General features: G+C 43.3%; 1 protein-coding gene across 1 annotated transcript in view; it reads left to right on the forward strand.

Moving 5' to 3' along the window:
- The window catches only part of PITPNB (phosphatidylinositol transfer protein beta), a 101,800-nt gene that overhangs the window by 14,515 nt on the left and 66,496 nt on the right, over positions 1-20,789 (forward strand). The window contains exons 2-4 of the mRNA XM_030217744.1: positions 3,973-4,003; positions 14,268-14,413; positions 19,875-19,966. Coding sequence (XP_030073604.1) covers positions 3,973-4,003; positions 14,268-14,413; positions 19,875-19,966 — 269 coding nt within the window. The remainder of the gene's footprint in view (positions 1-3,972; positions 4,004-14,267; positions 14,414-19,874; positions 19,967-20,789) is intronic.

A 20,789-nucleotide genomic window follows, 5' to 3' on the forward strand; every position in this document is an offset into this window, starting at 1 on the left:
GCGCCATTTTTGCTAGTCTTTTGCTTGGTCTCAGTTCAGTGTCTCTCTAAGGGAATGTGCCCTTTTAAGACTAGTTTGCCACAGCTGTTTCTTGCTTTCGGGCGGGAATTTTAGCCTGGCACAGGCGGATTTTGCCTTTTCTATTTTCAGGCACCTTTCTCCTGGCACATTTGACAGTCTTTCCTTTTTGTGTAAGGGGCACAGTTCTTTCCTGCTGAGCAGATCCATTGCTGTGCATCTAGATTATCGCCTCTTAGCTCTGCACTTTTCTCTACTTTTCTGCAGGGAAGTGACTGTGTTCAGGGTCTGGAGTTTGACTCTCCCTTAGCTGGTTTTTCCTCGGTTTGGTATTAGTGGCCAGCTTCCTCTTTGTTCCTGGCGAGAGTTGTTTCTTGCTCACTGCCTTACGGCTGCATTTTGCTCCCTATGGTCTGAGGATTCCAGAGCTATGGTGCTTACCTCCCTCTTGGCGGGAGTTCTTTCTCTACGTTAACTGCTGCTCCGTCTCAGTTACCCAGCAGGGTGGTCATTGTGGCTCAGAGACCACTTGGGGGCTGTGTGTGTCTCTTGGGGCATGGGGCCTTCTCTTCTTGTAGTTTTAGTCCCTCTGGGCCAGGAGAATGCAGCGCCAGGTCTGCATTTCCACAAGTTGTGCTCCTTTCTTGTTGGCCTCCTGGCAGCACTTTCTTCTCTGGCTGTTCCCTGGGGCTCCATCTGTGCATTTTGCTTGTTGAGCGCAGCTCCATCGCTGCATGTTGAGCGCTGCTTCACAGTTCCAGGTTGGCTTTAGCTCCATCGCTGCATGTTGAGCGCTGCTCCACAGTTCCAGGTTGGCTTTAGCTCCATCGCTGTTTGTTGAGGACAGCTCTATCATGGCATGTTGAGTGATGTTCCTTCGCTACATATTCTGCAACCTTTCATCTCTTCATGTTGAGCGCAGCTCCATTGTCGCATGTTGAGTGTAGTTCTTTCTCTGCAGGTCTCAGTGTGGGGCGCAGTCCTGTGCGTGTAGAACATGGCTCTGTGTCTGCCTGTGGCATGCAGCTCTCTCTGCGTATGGAACGCAGCTCCCTGTCTGCGTGCAGTGTGCAGCTCCATCTCTGTGTGTTTAGCACAAATCTTCTGCAGATTGGGCGCAGTTCCAGGGCGGTATGTTGAGCACAGCTACGTAACTGCAGGTGCTGCACAGCTTCATGTCTGCGTAGGGAGCGCAGCTCCTTGCCGGTGTCTGGAGCGCAGCTCCTTGTCTGCGTTTTATACACGGTTCCATCGCTACCCCAGCTTCAGTTCTGCAGGTACCTCTAACATCCAGGTCTTTCAGTGGGGCACTGCTCATTCTCTGTTACTCTCAACTTCTTCTCTGCTTGTTCAGTGCATTTCTTTCTTTGCCAGAGGTGTGCAGCTCCTTCTCTGCCCGCAGTGCGTGGCTCAGTTTGTGTGCTTTGAGTGCAAATCCGTTTATTCTTGTTGAGCATGGATCCTACTTTGCCCGATGAGCTCAGCTTCGTTTCTGTCCCTTGAGTACAGTTCAGTCTCTGACTGTTGAGCGTATTTTCCTTTGCCTGTTGGGCATTGTTTCACCTTGTCGGTCAACTCCAGCTCTTTTCTGTGGGTTGGATATAGTAACTTCTCGGCAGCTGTGACTTACCGCAGTTAGATTGCTAGACATGGCTGCCTTGTCTCCTGTTAGCTGCCATTCCTGTGGCATCTTTTCTTGCCGTAGCCTCTTGGTGGCTGGCGAGAAGCTTCTCCATTGCTGGAGTTTGAATTCATCTCTGTTCCTTTTGTGTCTTCTTGGCACCTTGGGGATCTTTTCTCCACAGTGTGACTCTCGACTCTTTCTTTTTGTCTCCTTTTGTTCTCTTGGCTCTGTTCTTTCATCCCTAAGTCCAGAGCGAGCTGGTTTAGGAGTACTCTCTCTCTACGGTTGTACCTTGGTATGCTGCTGCCCTTCTCTTCATGGTTCTCCTGGAGAGGCTAGTTCTCCACTTAGTTGGTTCTCCTGGAGAGGCTAGTTCTCCACTTAGTTGGTTCTCTGGAGTCTCTTCTTCTGTGGAGTTTGATTCTCTCACTAGGTGCGGGTCTGGGTGGTTCCAGGGCCTTGCTTTCTTTCTTCTGTGATGTGTGGCGCACTGTTTGGGGTTGCGTACTCCTAGTACTTGTTAGGGTCGCTTCCTCAGACCATCTTGTACTCAAGGCAGACCGGCAGGTTTGGCAGTTAGCCTTTGTCCTGCCAGGGTTCAGAGAAGTGGATACTGGTCTAGGAGAGACAGTTCTTCTCCTTGTTGCTCCTTGTTGCTGGTATGAGTATCTTTGCTGCTTCTTTTGCTACTCTCAGGGTATATCGTTTTTTTTTTTTGCTCAGGACGTTTGTTTTATGTCCTTACAGCTTCAGTTCCTTTTCTAGTGTCTAACTCTTCCATTTTGGTAGCCTGGTGGTTCGGATATTCGAATCCTTTTCTGATTAGTTTTTGCTATGTGTATAGCTTTGTTGATTTTTCAACCTTATGCATTCTTTTTTTCTCCCCCCCCCCCCCTTGGGAAACTGCTTTGCTACATCCCATTAATCTGGACTGGTCTGGTATAGATGACAAGGAAGGAAAAATTATGTTCTTACCTGATAATTTTCTTTCCTTTAATCATACCAGACCAGTCCAGATGCCCTTCCTGGCTAACGTCTGTCAGTGTTAGGTATCCCTGGCTGTTCCACGACACTTCAATATGGTGGGATGCCCTGCATCACTGCCTACTTCATCTTCTCTATTCAGTCTCCTGCCACTTATTGTGCCAGCTCTGTATGACTCCTGTTACTTGGGATCACGGAGTTCTTTCCCCGGATTCAGGGGTAGATCTCTGTGTGCTTGGGCAAGCTCAGTATGGACCATTCCCTCCCGCTTACTTTACTGTGAGGGGAGGTTGCAGTTGCCTTCGGCCAAGCAGGAACAGTGAGGTTCTGCATATTGGCTCCAAGAGTTTACCTGTTCGTATTAACTGTGTTTTCTTCTAGACTTCAGAACACAATTGCTTGGCTATTCGAAATACTGAACATTCCAGGCTGCATGGTACCCTTAAGGGGCGGTTCACTTGGAACTATTTCTCTGTCTCCTTCCGCTGGTAGATGGATACAACCCATTAGTCTGGACTGGTCTGATATGATTAAAGGAAAGAAAATGATCAGGTAAGAACATAATTTTTCCTTAGTTGTCCATTTCATCATTATGGATGTCTCACATCTCCTGTGTCTATGGAGCATCAGCCTCTCTAAATGGTATAGCTTGGGCTGAGAGGCCTCATGAGTTTATTCAATGTTTGTAACCATAAATCTTGGAGCACCGAGTCTTGGCTATTCGAAATACTGAACATTCCGGGGGCAAATTACTTGGAACTACTTTTCTCTGTCTCCATCTGCTGGTAGATGGACATAACCTATTAGTCTGGACTGGCCTAGTATGACTAAAGGAAAGAAAATTATCAGGTAAGACCATCATTTTTCCATCTGTCCACAGAGTGGTCCTTTGTTATTTCACCAGTTATATACTAGTGCAGATTTCCAAACCTGGTCCTGGAGGCACCTCAGCCAGTCAGGTTTTTAGGATGTCCATAATGAATGCATACAAACTCTTTCATGAATGTTTGTTTATTTTGAATATATTGAAAACCTGGCTGGCTGTGGTGCCTCCAGGACCGGGTTTGGGAACCACGGTACTAGTGGAAATGATCTAAGCAGCATGTGGAATCGTACTTTTTGATATGTGGCCTGAAAAACTGGTATTTCAAAATACAAAATTTTGTTTGTGCTCAGACTATGGGTAGGAAAATAATGGGCTATACAGATTTTAATAATTGTGACAAGAACTGAGTTTTGGAAAAATGAAATTTAAATTTGGATCTGTATGCAAGAAGCTTTTAGCATGAGTTTATAACAATATAATTTATGGAGTGTTATATTCATTCTTGTTTTTCTTTTTTCAGCCGTGTGGTTTTGCCTTGCTCTGTGGAAGAGGTATGTTTCCATCACTTTTTTTTTGTTTGGGCTGTTAGTTTTCTTCTTCCTCTTCCAGTTCAAGACAGTTCTGAGATTCTGGATCCAGGTGCCATCGTTCACAGCCACTCGCACCCCATGTTAATAGACTCACTCTCCCGCTAGTCACTGCACATTTGAGGGTGGGGCAGCTCCTGGAAATCTCTGTCTTGGAGCTCCATGTAGCTACCAAGTGTTGTCCTTATTGATGATCATGATGGCCCTCCCTAGTAAGGGCTGTGAATTCTGGCTCTGCAGCATCCTCAGACACTTCACTCGGAGTGTGCAGCAATGCCACGAGGTCAGACCCATCCGTCTTTTCTACTGTTACAGCTCTCTTCCTCTTTAAGGGGCTTTTTTACTAAGGCGCGCTCACATTTTTGGCACGTGCTAAATGTTAGAGATGCCCATAGGAATGCATTGGCGCCTCTAGCGCGCCAAAAACACGAGCATGCCTTAGTAAATGACCCCCTAAGAAAACTGAACACACAAGTGTTGCAATAGGCTCGTGTGCTATCCTGGTAATGGAAGCTTCCACCACTGTGCTTGAAAGCATCACAGTTGCAGTGATGGTTTTACCAGTTTAGCTTACCGTTTCCATGGCCCACTGTTGAATTTTACCATCCTCCATTCCCTAACCTCCCAAATAGAGGCCTAAGGACAATTAAGATAAGCATAGGGAGGGCAAGGAAAAGATGACTGGAAGAGGTTCATGCTGTTTCCAACATTGTACTCATTAGGTACTTTGGCTTTTCAAGTGTTTTCCATTATGGGTAGCAGTAATTTAGAATATGAGACTGGAGAGAGCTACTTTTAGAGAATGTTAAATAACTATCAGAAAGCAGACAACCACTCAACATTTCAGAATATGGTAAGAACATCTTGACTCAAGGGAATGCTTCAGGGTTGATGACTTTGACTTCTGTTTCAAGAGATTGCTTATTAAGATGAATATATTTAATACATTTTAAATAATTATTTGAGTGACTTCATACATTTCTACAATCTGTTTCACAAAATTGACAGTTTACTTACTTTTTTCCAGGAACCTAAGTTAGTGTTTCAGTAACAGGTAATATCATAGCCTGAAATCGCTTACGTACTTGTATAATTATCATTCCGAAAAGGTCTTACGTTTTTAACAGGACCCACTGTACAAATGTTCTCCGGTTGGCTATGTACACTGTTGAACTTGTAAGCACATCCAAAATTTGGTTTATACTAATTGCTGTCCTTCTAAGTGATTTTAGCTTGTATTATGATTGGCTCATTACATTGAAACTTGCATGTATACGGTGTACGTGGATTTCTAGCTTTCGTTTTGATGTTTTGGTATTTTGTGCTGCTGGAGTTTCTGGGGCAGGAGGTTGGTTTTGTGACTATCAGATTGACTGGATGTTATTCATGATAAAATTTACTGGTTAACTTTGATTCACTGCTTGGTGTCCATAGATTGAAAATGAGCACATCATACTTCTTGACAGCTGTTATGATTTTATGATAGGATTTGGATAGGTGCCCACAATATTTTAACAAACTTAAATTCTTGGTGTTTACATTGTATGGGTGTTCTCTAAGTTTAGGGCCAGGTGCAGTGTCTGAAAAATATGAGAGAATCTTTTATTTCCTGTTTGACATGTTTTTTTTCACTACTTTTAAGAAATTTTAGCTTATTGCTCTTTCCATGTGATGCCCCCAATTACTTGCTTTTTTTTTTTTTTTTTTTGGCATGCATACTGCATTCTGTGCCTCCTTGATGTAGTGTGAAAAGTAGATAGTTATAAGTGTTCTTGATGCAGATTAGTAGCTGTGAACTTGGTACTCCTACCCTGTTTCCCCGAAAGTAAGACATCCCCCCAAAATAAGACCTAGTAGAGGTTTTCCTGAATTGGTAGATATAAGGCCTCCCCCGAAAGTAAGACCTAGCAAATTTTTGTTTGAAAGCAGGGCTGCCGAGAGCCGGACAAGGCCGCCCCCCCCCCCCCACCCTCCGTCGCTCCCGGAACTAACCTTAAACGCCTCCTTTCACCTTCGCAGCAAGCATCAGCAGGGCAGACCTCTCCTTCCTTCCGTGTCCCGCCCTCGCGGACATTACGTCAGGCGAGGGCGGGACACGGAAGGAAGGAGTGGCCTGCTCTACTGCTGCTTGCTGCAAAGGTGAAAGGAGACGTTTAAGGTTAGTTCCGGGAGCGACGGAGGGAGGGCGGGCGGGCCAACCCCAATGTTTCCCCGAAAAATAAGACAGCCCCTGAAAATAAGACCTAGTGCATTTTGGGGGGCAAAAATTAATATAAGACAGTGTCTTATTTTCGGGGAAACACGGTAGGTAAAACAAGTCAGGGGAATTTTATTTTTAATGATGATTCAGTCCTTTGGTTTACATCCGCTGGGACAGGTAAGTGCAGTTGGAATTCGGAGTAGCCTAGAATAGTTGTGCTGCCTTCTCGTGTGACATCATGGAGTTGTAGTGTCCCATTCCTTATCTGCATTGCGGAGAAGTGAAACCTTTTGTGTTCCCTGTTCTGCTTTCTCCTGGTCTTTGTTTGCCTAACATCACTGATGCAAATGATTTTATTTTTTTTGGCATACTCATACTGTACATGAAAAGGGGATTATTTATTGGGATTTATTAACTATTCATGAAGAGATTCGCCCAAGGTGGTGTACAGCAGTACAGTTTAATTTAAAACTTATTTTTGTTAAAGCTTAACAGTAAATGAGGAAAACTTGAAAACAGCAAAATGAAACAGGATCAAAAATATACACACATTTAACAGCACTGAAATTCAAATAAGAGATAATAGTGTCAGCATACTACTAATGAAATAATCTAATAAGCACACATTAGAACATTCAAATAGCATTGCTGTGATACTAATACTTAGCAGCAGCCAAGGATGTGAGAAGTCATTTTTTAATGTTGACTAATCATTTGATACCATATTCTGAGTCTTGTTCATTTTAGTTTACACTAGTAAGAGGCCCGTTTCCAACAGAAAGGAAACGGGCGCTAGCAAAGTTCCATGCCCACCCCACCTGCCTCCTTCTCCGAGTTCCAGGAACCCCTCCCCTTCGAGTTCCAGGACCTGCCCCTCTCGTCCCGTGCCCTCCGAGTTCCATGCACCCACTGTCGTTTGAGTTGCACAACCCTGTGCCTCCCTCCCTCTCTGTGGCCTCTGAGTGCAAGCAGGATGTGTGCGGCTGCCCCTCCCATTCGTAAGTGCCGGCCGTTCTTTAAAACTTTTTACCTCGTAGCTATTGTGCACCAGGAGGATTTAAGTGGGTGATTTTTTTTTTTCAGTCTTTTTCATCTCACAGCGCACTTAACAAGGTTCAAAAATTGTCAAGACACCAGTTTTTTAAGAATGAATGAGAAAGAAAGATCCTATCTCCCTTACCTCAGGAAGTCTCTTACTCTAGACTGTTACCTGGTTGGGGGGAGGGGGACAGAAAATTCTTGTCAAAATTCAAACAATCTTCCAATCTGGGGCCTATATTTTGATTTCTATCCTCTTTGGTTGTTCTCTATCTTCTCTTACTTTCACGTCTGGTTCCTCTGTCATTCTGGTTTCATTCATTCTATTTCTGTTTGAGTACGCTGTTATGTCTTGTGTCCTCAGAGTGGATATTTTTTATATTTTCTCTCTTTCTGCATGCTTTCTTTCACCTGTTACTTTTCCCTTTCTCCTATACTCTCTCCTCCATTCCTCTTCCTTTATTTTCCTGGATTCCTATCTTCCCCACCCACCAAATCAAGAATTCTCTCTTTCTTACCTCCCCCCCCCCCCATTCCTTGTACACTCTTCCCCCCCTCCCCCCAAATCACAGGCCTTGTCATCCTATCCTCCTCAGCTCATTCTGTTTCTTTCCCTGTGCTCCACTACATTGACGTACTTGAAAAGGTATTATTGTACAAGAAAGGGAAAAAAAAATCCCTCTAGTGGTCTGCTTTTGAGCCCTTCTGATTGCCTCACCTTTTTTTTTTTTTTTCCAGGCAGCGATTCAGACTGCCTGTGTGTGCCAACCCGAGCCCTCTCTCTGATGCTTCCCTCCTATGCAGAAGTGGGAAGTCCTAGGAGAGGCGACTCGGGGGTTGCAGTGACCAGACTGTCTGAATCGCTGCTGCCACTGAAGACAACTTCAAATGCTGGCTCACTGACTGAGGACGGGACCAAGACACGCCTGTTGTAAATCGCTGATTTAAGTATTCTTTGGTTATAGTTGATGTGTGACTAGTGTACCAAAACACTGCTAGAAAATGCCACATCCAGTCATTTTGTGAAACACAGCCTTGAAAGTTTCAAAAAAGCAACACTATAATCCTTAATTGAGACTTTCTCCTATTTTGATTGGGGGTGAAGCTTAGTGAATAAGCCCCTGTACTCTGTACCACTACATATAATTTAATGTCATTTGCATTTGAAAAGCAAAACAAAAAAAACTGAATTTTAAGAACTTTCTTTTTAAAATAACTAAAACTTTATAGTGAACTTCATACATCTGAAAAGTTACCTTAACTAACATGGTGTTATGTCATGGGGCACAGCACCATTTTAGTTGGCTGCTGGGCACCTAGGCCATTGCCTTTTGAAAAAGGTTTTTCTCGGGTCTTGGCAATATTTCTTTGGCTTGGTACAGGCTTCTCTGGAATTTTGTAATATTCGGGATCCTGATGTTGTTTTTGAATGCTGTGAAGCTGTAATAGAGCAGATCTCTGTCCCGTCCCCCCCCCCCCCCCCCCCCCCCCCCCCACACACACACCCCTTTTGAGGGAACAAACAGTGCACATTTATCTAAGAAAACTTTAGGATTCAGGTGATTGGCAGTCAAGGTGCAAAGCAAAAAGAGAAAAAAATAATGCATTTTGGGAGCGGAAATCCACTGTTCCAATATATACAATTTGGGAGAAGGGTGAGTCTACTGTGTACTGAAATATATATGAAATTTGGAGTCATTTTGCCTGATCACCTAAACCGTGTGTTGGCCTGTGTAAGAGGGATGCTAGATTGCATAGGGAGAAGTATAACAAGTAGGAAAAAATAGATGGTCATGACTCTCTACAGGGACTTGCTCAGATCTCATCTAGAATATTGTGTTCCGTTCCGGAGATAACTGCAGAATGATATAGAAAAATTGGAGGCAGTCCAGAGAAGAGCCACTAAAGTATTGCATGGTCTACACCTTGTAGAACTATATGAGATGAGACTGAAGGATGTAAATATGTAAGTAATACTAGAGGAGAGATGGAATTGGTCATTTCTATAGATACCTCAAAGGTATAAATGTGCAAAGATGAAACGCCTTTCAGAACAGTAGCTGTAGGTCCTCAGACACTTCTATCCAGTCAGGTTTTCAGGCTGTCCACAATGAATATGCATGTCATAGATTTGCATACAGTAGAGGCAGTGCATGCAGATTTATCTCATGCATATTGATTGTGGATATCCATAAAGACTGATTGGCTTGGTGAGCCCCAAGGATTAAGATGAGAACCCCGGAGTAGAGAGTACTCTATCCAGATCAAGAAGACATGATATATGAAGCTTCAAGAAGGGAGACTTAGGAGAATCATCAGAAAATGTCCCCTCTTGGACAGGATTGTTGGCATATGGAATGAAAGTATAAAACCAAATTCAAACAGGCATATTTTGATTATCATTGAATGTTAAAGACTTACTAGGATTACTTTTTAAGTTTTGGAAAAATGTAAATCCATTTTAGTTTTACAGCATCCAATAAACAGAAGAGATTCTTGGTGATGGGGTGGCAGGTTAGAACACAAGGAGATGAGAATTAGAGAGGCTGCTAAAAAGTGTAGGTTATTGCTATCTCAGCCATTCTATTGATTTGTAGAAATATATTATCAGAAATGTCATACTGCAACAGGTAAAACGTCTGTAAGGACTTGGATGTTTAAAAGAAAGGAATGAAAGCCGGAAACGTCACAAAAGTGGAGACGGGGAAGAAGTGGGAAACTGTAGGCCAGTAAGCCTCACGTCGGTGGTAGGAAAAATAATGGAATCGCTGCTAAAGGAAAGGATAGTGGACTTCCTAGAATCCAGCAGGTTACGTGATTCAAGGCAACATGGCTTTACCAAAGGAAAATCCAGCCAAACTAATCTGATTGATTGACTTCTTTGACTGGGTGACCATAGAACTGGATGAAGGACGTGCGATAGATGTAATCTATTTGGATTTCAGCAAAGCCTTTGATACGGTCCCTAACAGAAGACCCGTGAATAAGCTGAGAAGGCTGAACTTAGGATCCAAAGTGGTGAACTGGATTGGAAACTTGGTTGACTGACAGGCAGCAGAAGGTGGTGGTAAATGGAATCCGCTCGGAGGAAAGGAAGGTGAGTAGTGGAGTGCCTCAGGGGTCTGTGCTGGGTCGATTCTGTTTAATATTTGTGAGAGACATTGCTGAAGGGTTAGAAAGGGAAATGGGACTTGATATACCGTTTTCTGTGGTATTGTGCAACTATATTCAAAGCGGTTTACATAAATATAGGTACTTATTTTGTACCTGGGACAATGGAGGGTTAAGTGACTTGGGGTGGGGTGCGCGAGCGCCAACTGATAGTCTGCAGGGGGGCGCCAGAGACCCTAGGCACGGCCCTGATTGTGATGGTTAGACTAGGCTGGCTCTGGACTTGGGAAAACCCCTCTTCCCATGTAGTTCAACTGAACACTGGTAGTGTGATAGCCTAATAGAAGACATCTCTGATCGAGCTAGAAGTCCAGAGAAACAGGAGCAAACTCCCAGGCCAAAATGAATAGTTTATCCACATTTTTAATACACTTTTTTGGCAGACTGTGCCACAGAATCTCCAACCTCTGTCAAGCTGGCTAGAATTGGAGACAGTGTAAGATAGAAGCTTAGAAAATAAACATATAAATAAAACAGAGTTGCCTGATGCTGTCCTTAATCTTTCCTGAAATCACTGGCAGGACAGTAAGATTTTGGATGCTTAAGAATCTAGACAAGAAGTTACCCAGGGAAGGAGGCTTAAGCTGTGGGGGTCTATCCGCTTCTGCATACGGTTCAAACTTCTCCTTTTGACCTACAAGTGCATCCACTCCGCAGCTCCTCAGTACCTTTCCGCTCTCATCTCTCCCTACACTCCTCCCCGTGAACTCCGTTTGCTGGGTAAATGTCTCCTGTCGTCCCCCTTCTCCCCCACTGCTAACTCCCGGCTCCGTTCCTTCTATCTCGCTGCTCCCTATGCCTGGAATAGACTCCCTGAGCCAGTACGTCAGGCTCAGTCTCTGGCTGTCTTCAAGTCTAGGCTTAAAGCCCACCTCTTTGCTACTGCTTTCGACTCCTAACCATGACTCTCTTACTCAACACCCTCACTTACCACCCCCCCCCCCCCCCCACCACCACTGCAATTTCCCCACCCCTAGCTGTCTGTTCGTCTGTCCAATTTAGATTGTAAGCTCTGTTGAGCAGGGACTGTATTTTCATGTTAATTTGTACAGCGCTGCGTAAGTCTAGTAGCGCTATAGAAATGTTTAATAGTAGTAGTAGTTGCTCACAGTCACAAGGAGCTGCAGTGGGAATCGAACCCAGTTCCCCAGGATCAAAGTCCGCTGCACTAACCACTAGGCTACTCCTCAGGTAAAGTTTGCCTTTTTTGGATGACATGAAGATAACCAACAGAGTGGATATCCTGGAGGGAGTAGAAGCCCTGAAAAGGGATCTTCAAATGTTAGAAGAATGGTCTAGGGTCTGGCAGTTAAAATTTAGTTCTATATCATTAGGGGGAATTTTAATTAAATTAGAGTACAACTCCTATACATAACATATACAGGTACTCCTTTTTACTATAGCAATGATTTTTTAATTACACATGTATCATTAACATTGATAACATCTCAAACGTTCCAAGTATCAAAGGAACTCGCTCATTCATGCCTTTCACTTCACCAAAAGATGTCGGGTTTCCAAAAGGTTCAAATGGAAGCGCTCTTCAAGCTGCGCGGAGCTATTGAATTGGTCTATTTTGGGATTTAACAAACAACGGATTTTTCTTCAACATAAGACTATTATTGTCAAAATTGATTACAAGTCGAGATGACATTGGAAGAGGACTAACCTTTTGGTTGACAAATGGGATTGTGAGAAGTATTTGGCACACAGCGATTGTGGCCACTAAATATCGAGTATAAGTGCATATATAGACCATTGGATGAATGGCGAAGTGAAAGGCATGAATGAGTGAGTTCCTTTGATACTAGGAAAGTTTGAGATGTATCAATGTTAATGATACATGTGTAATTAAAAAATCGTTGCTATCGTAAAAAGGAGTACCTGTATATGTTAAAATTTAGTGCCATGAAATGCAGAATGATGCATAGAGAGAGGTATAACCAGCAGAAGAAAGGAAGTGTTAATGCCCCTGTACAAGTAGTTGATGAGGCCCCATTTGGAGTATTTTGTTTAGTTTTGGAGGCCTTATCTTGCTAAGGATGAAAGCGGTTCAGAGAAAACCAACGAAAATGGTAGGGGGTTTAGGCAGTAAGACGTAAATGGAGAGACTTGCTGACCTGAACATGTATACACTGGAGGAAAGGGGAAATGGGGGTGATTTGATAGACGTTCAAATATTTGAAAGATTAATTTGCAAACAAACCTTTTCCAGAAACGAAAAGTCTACTGTGGTAGAACTAGAGGACATGAATTGAAGTTGAAAGGGCGCAGACTTGTTGAAAGGGCGCAGACTTGGGAATAATATTGGGAAGTATTTTTTTAATGGAGAAGGGTGGTAAATATCTGGAATGCCCTCCTGTGGGAGGTGGTGGAGATGAAAATGGTAACAATTAAAAAATGCGTGTGACAAACACAAAGGAATCCTGTTTAGTAGGATCAGTTCCAAAGAAGCTTATGGGAGATTAGGTAGGAAAACCTGTGCTGGGTTGATTTCTACAGTCTGTTCCCTGATGGAAGCTGAGTAGATTTGGGTGGGCCGGAGCTTTTGACGACAACTTCAGAAAATTTTGAACAAGACCAGTGCCTGACAGACTTCTACAATCTATGTCCTAAACATGGCGAGGATAAATCAAGAACAGGTGTACATATGATATAACATTTCATACAATATGTATTGAGTTTATATTATTGGGCAGGCTAGATGGACTGTACAGGTCTTTATCTGCTGCCATCTACTATGTTTTAGGCTGCTTAAGTGCACCAGTGGTATGAATTCTAGGTTTGATTGTACTGTCGCCTTTCTACCCATCTCTTCACATCCCTAGTACAGAGCCTGTAACCTTTTCTTAACACGTCGGAGAGGTTTGCTGTTGTCTTGTGCAGCTTACAGCATCCAGTCTTCCTTGATAGTCCTCTGCCTATGTAACCTATCATGTCCAGAATCCATGATGATTACGTTTGGGCTGTCCCAGGCCAGTGCTGCTGATCTTAATTTCAAGGTTACATAAGATAAGTTGAAGCGATAATGCATATAGAGACTCGGATTTTATTCTTCCCTTCTTTGACATCGTTAAATAGTCATTGGTATTAGAGAATGTGTTGTCAATATTTTGGTGAAGCGTTTGCTTGAGTATAATGTAGTAAATGGTGGCAGAAAATGACCACATTGGCCCATTCAGTTTCCCTTTGGACAGGGAAGTGTGTAAATTTCCAGTCGGAATAGTTTTTTCCACCTGCTTTATAGGTACCCTCTGCCTCTTTCCTATCACTGCCCTCCATATTAGTTCCAGTCATGTCCAGGTTCTGATGGTGGCAGCCTCTTTCATTTCATCAAGAGGAAACCATCAAATGTCTTACAAAAGTGACTTAATTCTCATTATACCGGTGGTCACTATGTTCAGACATTTGAAATCTTTGTCAGTTCTTTAACCCGGTTTGTTTTAGAAGATGCACTATGCGATTGGATTTATGATTATGATTCAAGATATTATTATTATTATTTATTGCATTTGTATCCCACATTATCCCACCTCTTTGCAGGCTCAATGTGGCTTACAATGTGTTATTGTTAGTAGATGGTAAAGTAGGAAATAACTGTTAGTGTTAGTTGGAAAGTAGTATCATCGAAGCTTAAGCAAATGAGAATAAGTATGTTATTGCTTTGAATTATTTTTCATTCCTGCAGTAATGATGAATTTTAATTTACAACTGATGTGTGTACAGATCTAAATGTGGTTTACATGTTGGACATTTTTCTTTGTTGTAGATTCTCAGAACCAAAAAAAGTATAAATACTATCTCTTCAAATCTTCTTAGTACCAGGTTGGCCAGTTGTATTCTGTAGCAGAAGCCAGCAAGAACGAGACTGGTGGAGGAGAGGGAATTGAAGTCTTAAAGAATGAGCCCTATGAAAAGGATGGTGAAAAGGGGCAGTATACACACAAAATCTATCATTTGAAGAGGTGAGTCATGCAGCAAACCCTTTTCCTGTTGACAGATATGTAGCTGTGCAATGATGGTCAGGTTATCTAATCTTACTGGAGGAATACTAGTTTATCAGATCACTAGTTTCATACAGTGTTACATATCTTATTCTGGAGCTGTTGTCCTCTGGGTCAAATGGTTTATCCCTCTCTTTTTCACAACGTGCACTGAATTCTTATTTCAAAAGAACCCCCCTCCCCCCCCCCAAAAAAAAAACCCCTTATATACTGGATTACCCTTAATAGGGGGTTTTCTTAAGTGCTATGTTTACTACTCTGTTACTGCTCATCAGAGTGTTAGTGAACTTCAGTAACTAACAGTAGGATGAGAATGTAACTTCATGAAAAACCACGGTCCTCTATCTTGCAGTCCAAACGCGCATGGTAAAACCCCATCAGCAGTGTGTACCAGCAGTCTTTGGTAGTTAAGAACATTTATTCTTATTTTAATATCAAATTAGAATGATGGTCAAATATCTCTCTCTATTTTTATTTTTTGTTACATTTGTACCCAGCGCTTTCCCACTCATGGCAGGCTCAATGCGGCTTACATGGGGCAACGGAGGGTTAAGTGACTTGCCCAGAGTCACAAGGAGCTGCCTGTGCCTGAAGTGGGAATTGAACTCAGTTCCCCAGGATCAAAGTCCACTGCACTAACCACTCCTCCACTGTTGCTACTGTTTGAGATTCTACATGGAATGTTGCTATTCCACCACGCAGGCTTCTGCTTCTGTGAGTCTGACGTCCTGCACGTACGTGCAGGACGTCAGACTCACAGAAACAGAAGCCTGCGCAGCCTTCTACATGGAATGTTGCTAGTGGAATAGCAACATTCCATGTAGAATCTCCAATAGTAGCAACATTCCATGTAGAATCTCCAATAGTATCTATTTATTTTTGTTACATTTGTACCCCGTGCTTTCCCACTCATGGCAGGCTCAATGCGGCTTACATGGGGCAATGGAGGGTTAAGTGACTTGCCCAGAGTCACAAGGAGCTGCCTGTGCCTGAAGTGGGAATCGAACTCAGTTCCTCAGTTCCCCAGGACCAAAGTCCACCACCCTAACCACTAGGCCACTCCTCCAGGATGCCAGTGTGTGTGTGTGTTTTTTTTTTTTAATGTATTGATTTATGTGTGCCAAATGACCTCATAAGAACCAGATAAAAAGAATATAAAAAAGCTTTCTTCAGGTTTTTACAGAATTCTTTTTGAGATTTTGTTAATGAATATTGATACTTTGCTCATTCAACCCCCCCCCCCCCCCCAAAAAAAAAAAAAAAAAAAAAAAAAAAAAAACCCTGGATTGATTACAAAAATATATTTGTAAAATTGTTACCTGAAAGCCAAAGTATGGTACATATAATGTTTGCATGAAATGAGGGACGCGTGTATTTCAGTGTGCTGCTGTGTGATCATCTTGATGCCAAATTGTTATAAATTCTCAAAGGCTGTATCTCAAATAAGTCAGTGAAGCAACTGTTTGGTGATATATAGTATATAGTAAACATGTTAAACTTCAATTCTCATTTTTTTCTGTTTCACATCAAGTGCATATACAATACTTTTTGCTTTCAGACAACAAAATACTTACAACTAAAAACCCCAAAGATTACCCCTTCGTACCATAGACCTTAACCATCTGAGCAGTTCTAGCTAAACACACACCTTTGCTTGTTCCCTGAGGACTTGGGGTGCAGAAATCCAAAAAAGTACTAGATAGGAGGAGACAGATTGGTAAGCTCGGCTCAGGAGGGGGACCTTAGGGTGATGGTGTCTAAGGATCTCAAGGTGACGAAAATGTGACAAGGCCATGGCCAGAATGATGCTAGGCTGCACAGAGAGGGGTATAACCAGCAGAAGAAAGGAAGTGTTGATGCTCCTGTACAAGTTGTTGGTGAGATCCCACTTGGCATATTGTGTTCAGTTTTGGAGGCCTAATCTTGCTAAGGATGTAAAAAACTTGAAGTGGTTCAAAGAAAAGCTACAAATGGTATGGGGTTTGCGTAGCAAGACATACAAGGAGAGGCTTGCTGACCTGAACATGTATACCCTGGAGGAAAGGAGAAACGGGGGTGATATGATTCAGGTTGTAAGGGGGCCGACTCAGGAATAATGTTGGGAAGTATTTTTTTCTCTGAGAGGGTAATAGATACCTGTAATGCCCTCCTGCGGGAGGTGGTGGGTGCAAACGGTGTCTTAATTCAAAGCATGTGTGGGATAAACACAATGGAATCCTGTTTAGAAGGAATGGATCCAAAGAAGCTTAGCAGAGATTAGGTTGCAACATCGATAATTGGGAAACAAAGTCAGTGCTTGGCAGACTTCTACTGTCTGTGCTCTGATTGTGGCTGGACAGATTCATCTTCAGAAGTTGGAGAACAAGGCCATTGCTGGGCATGATCTGTGGCCTGATCGTGGCTGAATAGACTTGAATGAGCTGGAGTGGTGCATTTCAGGGGCTATGGCGACAGCTTCAGATATTTTAGAACAAGGACAGTGCCAGGCAGACTTCTACGGTCTATGCCTTGAAAAGGGCAAGGACAAATCAAGATCAGGTATACATATGAAGTATCACATACAATATGTAATGAGTTTATCTTGTTGGGCAGACTGGATGGACTGTACAGATCTTTATCTGCCATCATCTATTATGTTACTGAGCAAATGAAACGGGCGCTAGCAAGGTTTTCGTCGGCAACACCCCCCCCCCCCCCCCACCTGCCAACCCCTTCGTTGTTGTGGCATTGCTCCGCCCTCAACGTCATGACGTTTGACGTGAGGGCGGGGCCCGTAGCGATTTTCCACCCCCGCCTCCCTCCCTCCCTACCCCTTCGTTCAGCCATTGCTCCGCCCTCGAGGGCGGGGCCCGTAGCAATTCCCCCCCCCCCCCCCCCCCCCCCCCCCCCCCGCCGCCTCCCTGCCTCCCTCCCTGCCTCCCTCCCTGCCAACCCCTTTGTTCTGCCATTGGTCCGCCCTCGAGGGTGAGGCCTGGAGCGATTTTGGTGGCTTCACCACCACGAACCTTCGAACCTTTTTGAAGGAAGTCAGGGCTTGGCTTCACTGACGTCACTGTCTTCAGAACTTTGAGGGTGAGTTTTATATATATAGATGTTAGATTCGTGATAAACTATCTTTTTGTGGTACAACAAAAGCGGTTTATATATTGCACATTATATACAGGTACCATAAGTATTTTCTCTGTCCCTAGTGGGCTCACAATTTGTGGGGTTGTTTTGTGGTATCTGGGGCAATGGCGGGTTAAGTAACTCAAAGCATACAGTGAATTGTTGTACTGGCACTCCTACTTTTTTAATAAAATAAAGGAGGAAAAAGACCCCATACAATTGTATATGGAACCGGACTGCTGTGTCAGCTAATCCATGTGCACACAGTTAAATTAATCATTGGTCAAAAAAAACCTCCAGTATTACTCAGTGGTGCAAACAAAATCAAACAAAGAGCTGTCACATCAAAAACAGTCTTCAGCACATTAGTGTCATGCAGAAACAGTCACAGAATGTGAGCACCTAACTTAATGGTGCTGTATCCCAGTCCATGGTTGCTCAGTCTTAGCAGGGTAACAAACAGTGTGGTCCCGACAGACCCGATTTGCTCCATCTTCTTCTGGAGACCTCACTGTGCCCCAAATTCTGTTGTGACCTCCATTGGTTCCTCGAGGTATAGCTTTCATTCTTCCATGCTTTCCTCCGACTGCTCAGAACTGGTGTTCTGAGCACGGACTTTCTCTCTTTTCTGCTCAGTTCATTCACATCCTAGCATTTCTCCAAGTTGGTCTTCAGGAAGGATTGGCATTGGGTTCTCCTAAAAGTTCAGGTTGCAGCTTTGACCTATTTCAGGGGTTGACTGCAGAAGCTATGTTGCCACTCTCCTGGATATCGTTCGTTTCCTGCAAGGAACAAGCCGCTTGTGGCCTCCCTTGTCCTATGCCATGTCCACATTGGAACATTAATTTACTTCTTTGGGCTCTCCAGAAGCCTCCTTTTGAGACACGCCGGGATGCCTCCTTGAAAAATTGTAAGCTAAAGACAGAGTTCATGGTGACTTGTGTTGGGGCACGTAGGGTTTCAGAGCTTTATTCTCTGTCTTGTCGGAATCCCTTTCTTCTGAAAGTGGCATCAGCATTTCATCTCGATCAATCTGTGGAGCTTCTGTCCTTTCGCAGAGAGAACAAAGAGGCTCAGTGTTCTTCCTTGAAGCTTCTCAATGTGCATAGTCCTCATTAAATAATCTAGAAGTCATGAATTAGTTTCACAAATCAAACAGACTGTGCTTTTTGGTAAATAGAGGCTTATCCTCATGGCTTCCAAGCTTGCAATTGCTAGATGGTTGAAGGATACTGTTTTGTTAGCTTATTTGCTTATGGGGAAGCAGGTTCCTCTGGCCTTTTGGGCTCATTGTATGAGGCGTACAGCAACATCCTATACGGAGATTACCTTACTGTCTCCAGCGGATATTTGCAAGGCGGAGATGTGGTCGATGCTGCAATCCTTTGCCAAGTACTACAGGGTGGATGTTGCGGCATTCTTGGAAGCCAGTTTTTGAGCCTCAGTTCTCAGTGCAGCGGCACCAGATCGCACCCACTCTAGGGATTGCTTTTGATCATCCCACAGATTCAGGAAGCTATGTAATGAACGAAGAAATTAGATCTTCCCTGACTAATTTTCTTTCAGTTAGTCTTTCCCACTATTCCAGAGGCCCACCTGGTGCAAAGTAATGGGTCAGATAACGACTGTCACCTTGCATGGTGCTTCCTGCATATCTCTTGTTTTCTGCAAAGTTGTCCAGAGATGAGAAGTCCACATGTTTGCTCGTCTGGTTATTGTTAGGTTAGCGAGTTAAGGTGGTTGTGTTTGTTCCGAGTTTCTCCTTCCTGCTTGTCTATGTGAATACTAAGGAACTGGACTGGATGGCCAAGAAAGAGAGATGTCTGAGCTCAGTTTTCAGATCTCTATTTTCACCTGTTGGTTGAAGGACACAACTATCCCACAGGTTGTGGAATAGTGGGAAGGACTAATGGAAAGGAAAATTATCAGGTAAGACCTAATTTCTCCTTATTTGCTATCAATAGAAATCAAAGAGTGATTTCTATTGAAGAAATAAGAGTGGACTAACACGGCTACCACACTCCTTATTTGCTGTCATTTGTTATGAAACTATAGTATTTTTTGTTGTTGAATAGAGAATACCATTCAGGACTTAGAGAAGATGCAGGCAAAAGCAGACATTCTCAAAATGGAAATACAGTTCCAGTGATGTTGCCTTGTAGAGGTGCAATTCCTGAAAGAAAATAGAGCTTCAGAGATCAGCAGCTGATGATGATAGGACACAGTTAGAAAATGATTGTGTATTATTTGATTGTATGCATTTTTATTGTATATCAGAAGAATGTAAAACATTTCATTTTCTTGCTCTTTACAGTAAAGTTCCTGGGTTTGTGAAGATGTTTGCTCCAGAAGGCTCCTTGGTTTTCCATGAGAAAGCTTGGAATGCATATCCTTTTTGTAGAACAAGTAAGCTTTATTTGAATTAACTTTTTCTTGAATTCTTACATTTTGCCTTTAAAATAATGTTTTTTTTTTGCTCGTGTCTAACATTCTTGGAGAAGGCCAAAGGGAAGGTGACGTGGAATGTTCTCAACTGACCTTCAAATGTAAATAATGAGGGGCATTTTTGATAAACACCTAAGTTTGATTTTGGACATTTTGCTAAAATCGTCCAAAAATTGAGTGGTGAGCATAGCCATTTTCGAACTTGAAAAACATTTATCTTTTTGGTTTGAAACGCCCAAAAACCATCCATTGGGTTGTCTGGGGGTCCATCATTCTTAGTAGACTGGCTACACAGTTGTCCCAGCAGAGCGGTGGGGCAGCCTATAGGGCGCTGCAGTGGACATCGCATAAAAGGTTCCAGGTACATGTCTCATCATAACCCCTTATATTGTTTGATGAGCCCTCCAAGAGCACTACTACAATACCTCATTGTACACCACCACAATATCTCTCAAGATTGCGGGTGTCACTTATATGTAGGCACAGTAGGTATTTAGTGTTGTTTTGGAGGACTCACTCATTCCACTACAAGTGTACCAGTTGTGGGATATGGGCCTGGGTTCTCTTGTCTACAGTCCATTTCACTGACCACTAAGCTACTCCCAGGGGACCTGCTTGCTGCTCTTATAGGAATAGCCATCATATCTGAAGCTGCCACAGAGTCTAGCATGTACTGTCACATCTTAGGGGGCTGGGAGGGGGTCATTGACCACTGGGGGAGTAAGGGGGGGGGTATGCCTTAATCCTTCCAGTGGTAATTTAGGGCACCTTTTGGTCACTTAGT

This window comes from Microcaecilia unicolor, chromosome 11 (assembly GCF_901765095.1).
Source record: "Microcaecilia unicolor chromosome 11, aMicUni1.1, whole genome shotgun sequence".
Classification (NCBI taxonomy): domain Eukaryota; kingdom Metazoa; phylum Chordata; class Amphibia; order Gymnophiona; family Siphonopidae; genus Microcaecilia; species Microcaecilia unicolor.